The following is a 6,749-nucleotide window of genomic DNA, read 5'->3' as shown; positions in this document are numbered from 1 at the left end:
CCAGCAGCTGCTGCACTGCACACCCTCTGCTGCCTGTGGGACAGGGTCTCAGCATGCCTGAGTCCCATGCAGCATCAGAGCACACATCCCTGTGCTCCTTGGAACACTATGGCACTTGTGACTGTCTCAGAGCAGTAGAGAAATAAAAACCCTTGCAAGTGTACAAATTGCTATGTCAGTCAAGGCAGCATTTCATCACATTATTGCTGTCTGGCACCAGCTATTAACAGGAAAGGCAAGGTGTTCTTTGCAAAATCTGTCTAAACAGAGTGGGTTTTGCAGTTTCTCACTAAAAAAGGGGTTGTCACTAGGAGCAGGAAGGTTAATATCCAAATTTGTTTTAACTTCTTCTTCATCCTTAGAAATCTAACTCTGGATGCTGTGAAGATCTATGTGAATACTGACACCCTTCGTAAAAACATTGTGCTGATGATAACAACTAGCAATGAGTGCCACAGGGTAATCACACATTTTCACTCTTTTAAATCCTAGGGAAATTCCTGTCAGTACTAATTTAAATACGTCTGCTCTTCCTTACAGGACTCCAGTTTGTGTATTTAAGAAAAGCCAGTCTATTTGATTTGTGCAGCATGTTATTTACTGTTCTCACATTTGTCTTCAAATATTAACAGCCTCTGCTTCTGAAACCTCACGTGACAGCTTTTCGTATGCTAGATATCATTCTTACTGCTAGTTTTTAAAGCCTTCCTTTTCTATTCTCACTTGGTTTTTAACATAGTAAATAGACATGAGTATTGGACTACCTTTGAATAGTACTATTGACGTGAATAGTGATCAGAAGCATTTTCAGTTGAAAATATTACGTAATTTACATTTCTTTTTCACCCCAAAAAAAAAGTTTGACCAAAAACGTTTACTGATAGGTCAGTAAAGTATTTGATTTCTACAGTAAAGTACATAAAAAGTTGTTTCTTACCTGATATTTTTGCTCCCCAGCAACAACTCTAACAGAGTAATAAATATATAAGCATACCAGAAACTTATCAAAGCATGGGAGACACTAAATATATTTTCTTGATCTGTTTGATACTGATACTTTCAACTTTTTTTCCATCAATTTCTTTGTCTCATAATAATCTGCTTTCTTTTTAAATCTTAACTATGAAGGCTTTCTTACTGATGTAGCCATGGGGAAGCTCAGCTCTTTTTAATGAGTTTTATAGGTAATTTAGAGACCAATGAACAGCTTCAATCATCCATAAGTTATTTTTTGCAACTACATGACAGCAACATGATACAGCTTCTTAGAGGAGCTACATTACCAAGAACTGAATAAAAAATAAGATTTTATTTCTCAATAGATGAAAGATAAAATAAATCACCTATACTTTTCTATTTTGTGAGGCATTTTATTAAAATGGCTCTTCCTTACTGAATGAGAAAATGATCATAGTTTTACAGAAAGGTTACAAAGTATTCCACCTCGGCAAGAGGACTTGAAAACAAAATATGCAGGCGTCTGAAAAATATTAAGGTGAGTAATACCCACTGGAACCACCTAACTAACAATCCTGAATATGATGCATCTAGAGTGGCATGCCTTTCTTCAAACTCAAATGGAAAATTTGGATTTAAGGAAAGAACCACTGAGCAAAGTTGCATGAACTGAGATATACACTATTGCAAACTAGGTAGCCCCTTCTGGTCTAAAACCATTTGACATAATTTTAAAATATTGGGTGAGAATGAGGTCTAATGGGAAGCAAGGTTACTTAGGGGAGAGAAGATTTTGCATGGTACTGAAGGTAAGGACTAAGCTCTTCTTGAATATGTTGTAGGAGAGGTGTATAGCAGAGACATCAAGCAAAGAATGCTTACACTACATTTACACTTGGTCTAAACTAAATGGTTTTGACAACCTTTCATGATTGCTAGAAAGAAAATAAGCATCTCCAGTGGGTGGGTCTGAATACACCTTTCTCACACAGTCACAGGATGACTAACTAACTACAGGGACTAGAGACAGATGAGTTGGATCTCACCTGAAAGGGGACAAAATAGATCAGAAAAGAGACATACATGCAAGATATCTGGGCCACTACAAAAAATTTTACCTGGACGGTGGCAGTGAAACTGGATCTGAAGCTAAAGCTCTTTTAATCTAATCCATCACCATGGAAAGATAGAAACTAACACATGTAGATAATTAGACAAATGTCCTGACTACACTAACCTGAACTTAGGAGTTTTATTTGCATATGTAAATGTTTGTAAATGTATGCATATGTAAATTAAAATTTTGTTAAGGTCTGCTTGAGTGCAGACCTGCAGAGCTGGGACCCAGAAACCTGAACCCCTCCAGCAGTAGATCCTCTCAACAGGGCTCATTTTCTTGAGCACATACCAGGTAAGGCCATATAAATATGACCATATAGATATATATGCAAATAAAACTCCTAAGTTCAGGTTAATGTAGTCATTTGTCTAATTATCTACATGTGTTAGTTTCAATTTTTCCATGGTGATGACTTAGATTAAAAGAGCTTTAGCTTCAGATCCAGTTTCACTGACACCGTCCAAGTAATATTTTTTGTAGTGGCCCAGATACCTTGCATGTATGTCTCTTTTCTACTATTTTTTTCCCATGTCCAAGTACTTTGGACGGAAGTCCTGACAAGCAATGGACAAAATGTACATTCAGTAATGTTTTCACAATTTCCAGTCAGAATTTTGAAAAAATATATGGATTTATTATTTCAGAGAAATGTTAACCATGTAATTAACATGACTGTATTTCAGTTCTCTGCAATGCACTGAAACAATAAAGCTCAGCTAAGTCTTAGCCTTTTTACTGCTGACATGGTCTATAGATTGTCCCTTAACTCTGTACTTTTAAAACAATAAGGTATATTCTGGCTTTGGCTACATCTCAACACTGAGTAGATCTGAAATACAACCTCTTGTAATTTTTCCAGATATTTTGGATCAAGGTTTCTGATTTGAGCAAGTACAAATATTTTAAAACTTCCCAATTACAAGACATTGTATTTCAGATATACTCAGTGTCGAGATATGTTTAGATCCAAGACTTCAGGCACTTCAAGTAACTAAAATATTTAAGGTAATATTTTAGTCATAAAAATGAAATATTTATGATTTTATTTTGTCAGTTTTAATAATTTATCACTGGAAGCAATGAAATACTGTTTACGCAAAGGCTATTAAAAAGTGTGGAATTTTATCTAAAACCTTCTTCTCTGAAGTTACTGAATGTATTCAATGAGAATTAAATTTCAAACGAACACCTACATTTCAAACTATTTCTGTGCATTCCATTTACTAGTGGAAACACACACTGAGCCCTACAGCTTGTTTGGTCAAAGCCAAATGGAATCCAAACCTCATGAGATTCCAAAACTTTTGGAATCAAATCATCAAGTGTAGGCTGAGAAATAATCCTCTAATCTCTTTATTCCAGTAGACACGAGCAGAGAGTGGTTTGAGCACAAAATATCTTTTCAAAGCTTTATATTTTTCATGCAATGCCCTGAGTTAGCACTGATAATGTTCATGAGTATCTTGTTCAGGCTTGTTCAAACTGAGTTACAAAACACGTCTACTGAGACCAATAACATTTATATACTCAGATTGTCTGTTTTCAGAGGATGTATAGCAATATTTCTACCCTTCTCAAAGGAGACTTAAAAAAAAAAGCAGGATAACTTAATATTGTTGTAAAAATTAATTGTTACTATTGTATTTTATTACATAATGATGGACAAAGTATTTAATCAATGAAGATAAAAGATTCATATTTCTTGTATCAGTGAGATAAGTCAGAGGGTAAGATACCTATCCTGAAAAGCTGATAATACAATCCGAGCCTGATGCTCCTCCTGGAAATTTATTAATCTGATACCTATTCAACTGGCAAGTTGTCGTTTGTGTGCTTCCTGGAATAGACACAAAACAGGGAACTGCTCAAGCCCATTACATTATCATAGCTAATGGTAGCTTTCAGTTTGCTGATCCAGCTAGCCCTGTAGTATAGCTTTTACAGTTTCTAAGAAATCACAGCATATTAGTAGCAATTAATTGGCTCTATAAACACTTCCAAAATGGACTTATTGAACAGCATGAAGATAAGCAGAAGTTCTCTGCTTCACTTGCTTTTCTTCCCCCATAGTTCATATGAGACGTTTTTGCATTCGTCCTCCCTCAGGACAGATATTGAAAAAACCATCCCTAAATGGGAGCAATTTCCACTTCTGGAAATGCTAACGGAAAGGAAATTTTAAGAATCCCAGATGCCATCAGAGCTTTGCAGTGTCCAGCAGACTTTTGGGAAATGTTACCTGTGCTCAGTTCAAATGAGGAAATATATCAGATGTAGTGAAAAAGACACAACCACTTGGTGTGTGTCAGGTTTTGGTAGGCAGCTGAGCTTCATAAATGCTTTTACTTGAAAAAAAAAAAAAAAAGCATAGACATAGAGCACAACTTCTGATCCATCCCAATCACACAGAAATTACAGGTGACAATTCTCTCATGCACTAGCTCTGACTAAAGCTTACAGCTTAACAAAACCCTACAAAACAACAATAAGGGCATTTTCTCTTAACAGGGCAGCAGGAGATGTTTAAGTATCCTTACCAGCATGGCCCGCAGAGGAGTCAAAGGGAATCTCAGGAGCTGTGCTTTCTGCATGTGGAGAAGCCGCAGGTAGTCCCAGAATGAGTTGACCCACGTCGCTTCCCACTGGTTGGTGCTGATCAGACCCAGCAGAGCTGAGGACCAGCAGAGGTTTGCTTTGCGGCCCCACTCCCTCCTTGTGGAAGCTGTGGCACTTTCGGTTCTCCTCACCAAAATGGGGACTGAAAGTCTCAAAGGGTCGGCCCTGCTTGTCAGCTGTTTTCTCCCGGGGTTTCACGGTTTTCTGAGGAAAAGTGCCACCTGCCTTGACACTGTAATTGGGTCCAGGAGCAGGCAGAGAACCTTCACTCAGCAGGTTTTTCAGATCTTGCACACTTAGTTTAGAAATGTCAGGTGCCCCTGGAAAGGACTCTGCAGTACCGCGTCCTTGTGTGGTTGCAGTACCGCCCAGGGAGCCCACCTTTGTCACATGAAACTTGACATCTCTTTCTTCCACCCCACGGTGTTCTTCTTGCTTTCTCTCTGCCTTCTCATCGTGCTCTCCCCTGCATGCTGCCTTTGTGCATGCAGCTTTCCCTGCACTCCTTGCAGGTCGCTCACCTGTGGGCTTCTCTGTTTTAGCGGGTATATCTATTTTCTCATCCATTTGCCCTAATATTCTTTTCCCAGTGTCATCATTTTCTTGGTTTTCTCGTGTTTCTCCAGACACGTCTTCTTTCACGCTGCTGTCAGTATGGGAACTGTCACATCTCCCTTTGTCCTTTTGTACTGAAGGAAAGCTAACCGGGTTTTGAAGAGATGGGTCTGATGATGGTTCTGAGCAACCAGTAGTTCCTTGATGAGGACACAGATCTGGGATTTCTGAAGTGCAGGACAGCTCCATCTTCTCATTTTCTAGAGAAGGAACGTACTTTGTAGGACCTTTGACTCCCTTTTTCTTTCTGAAACCACATATATTGTTGCCGTCAACTTCATCATTGTCCCTTTCAGATGTGTTCTGCAACCAGCAATAAAATACACAACCAAATAACAGGCATGAATGAAACAGAACACGGCAATAGAGTACCACCACCAGCTGCATTTATGTTGTAGCACTTCGATTAGTTCTTGCTTATGGAGGTATCTGTGGGCACCTATAAACCCTCAAATTCTGCTATTTTGATTTTTAAAAATCTCACAGAATTCTTTTCCTTATGTTTAAGAACAAAATTGGTGAAAATACCTTTATAATTTAGTTTTTAGGCAGATTTAGTAGATGAAAGTACAGACATTGTACACTGTGTGATATCATTTGTCAAACATGTGCCCTTTAAATGTGAAAAAAAACGTATTTTAATAATTCTTTTTCATATTATAAACATTTGTATTTTTAAAGGAAATTTATTGTCCTGAAACACAGAACGCTGGCAATCCATGTAAGTATGGGAAGTGAAACCTGAAAATAAACAGTTTTTGGAAGAATTTCAGGATCTAATTTGGCCAAATATCTGAACCTTCAGGGCAGTGATAGAAAGATCAAACCCACGTTTGAATGTGTAAACAGGAAAGAACCAGAAGATGATGTTTACCTTTATATATGGCATTGATATAATTTATATTGTAGTGCTGGGAACAGATTTTAAAATGGTTGTAAACAGGTGGAGAAGGTGAAAAAAGGAGCTACAGAAATTAACTGCTTGCATTATCCCAAAGAATATCAAAAAGTGTCTAGATCATCGTCTCTCCTAAGTATCCTGATCTTACCACCACAAGTGTGATTAATCTGATGGTGACTGGGAAAAGGATAGGAAATCAAATCCAGAGACGTTCAAATTAAAATATAGCAGACATTTTAATATTGTGGGTGATTAATTATTTCACAGATTATCAAGGTAGGGATTGAATTCTCCACCTCATGATGTCTTAAAATAGACTCCTTAATATGGTTTAACCAAAATATAAATTGTTCTGTAACTGATCACAAACTGTTATATTGCTTCTGAATACCTACTCAAGCTTGTATTTAAGACTCAGTAGCTTAACCAGCAGTCCTTGGTTTGTTTGGTTTAGGCTGGAATTAACACCTGTAAAAACACTGGGAGATCAAGATATATCCTCTGAATTAAACCATTCTTTACCTTTTCTTCAAAGGAATA

At 37.5% G+C, this 6,749-nt stretch overlaps 1 protein-coding gene across 1 annotated transcript in view; it reads right to left on the bottom strand.

The window, feature by feature from the left end:
• Positions 1 to 4,614: 4,614 nt before the first annotated feature.
• LOC104413613 overlaps positions 4,615 to 6,749 on the bottom strand; it is a gene marked incomplete at its 3' end in the record, with an annotated part of 8,445 nt that continues 6,310 nt past the window's right edge. Inside the window, exon 2 of the mRNA XM_010024658.1 lies at positions 4,615 to 5,611. Within this exon, the coding sequence (XP_010022960.1) occupies positions 4,615 to 5,611 (997 nt within the window). The remainder of the gene's footprint in view (positions 5,612 to 6,749) is intronic.

This window comes from Nestor notabilis, unplaced genomic scaffold (assembly GCF_000696875.1).
Source record: "Nestor notabilis isolate BGI_N333 unplaced genomic scaffold, ASM69687v1 scaffold31941, whole genome shotgun sequence".
Lineage (NCBI taxonomy): Eukaryota > Metazoa > Chordata > Aves > Psittaciformes > Psittacidae > Nestor > Nestor notabilis.
This window is presented reverse-complemented; position numbering and strand designations above follow the sequence as displayed.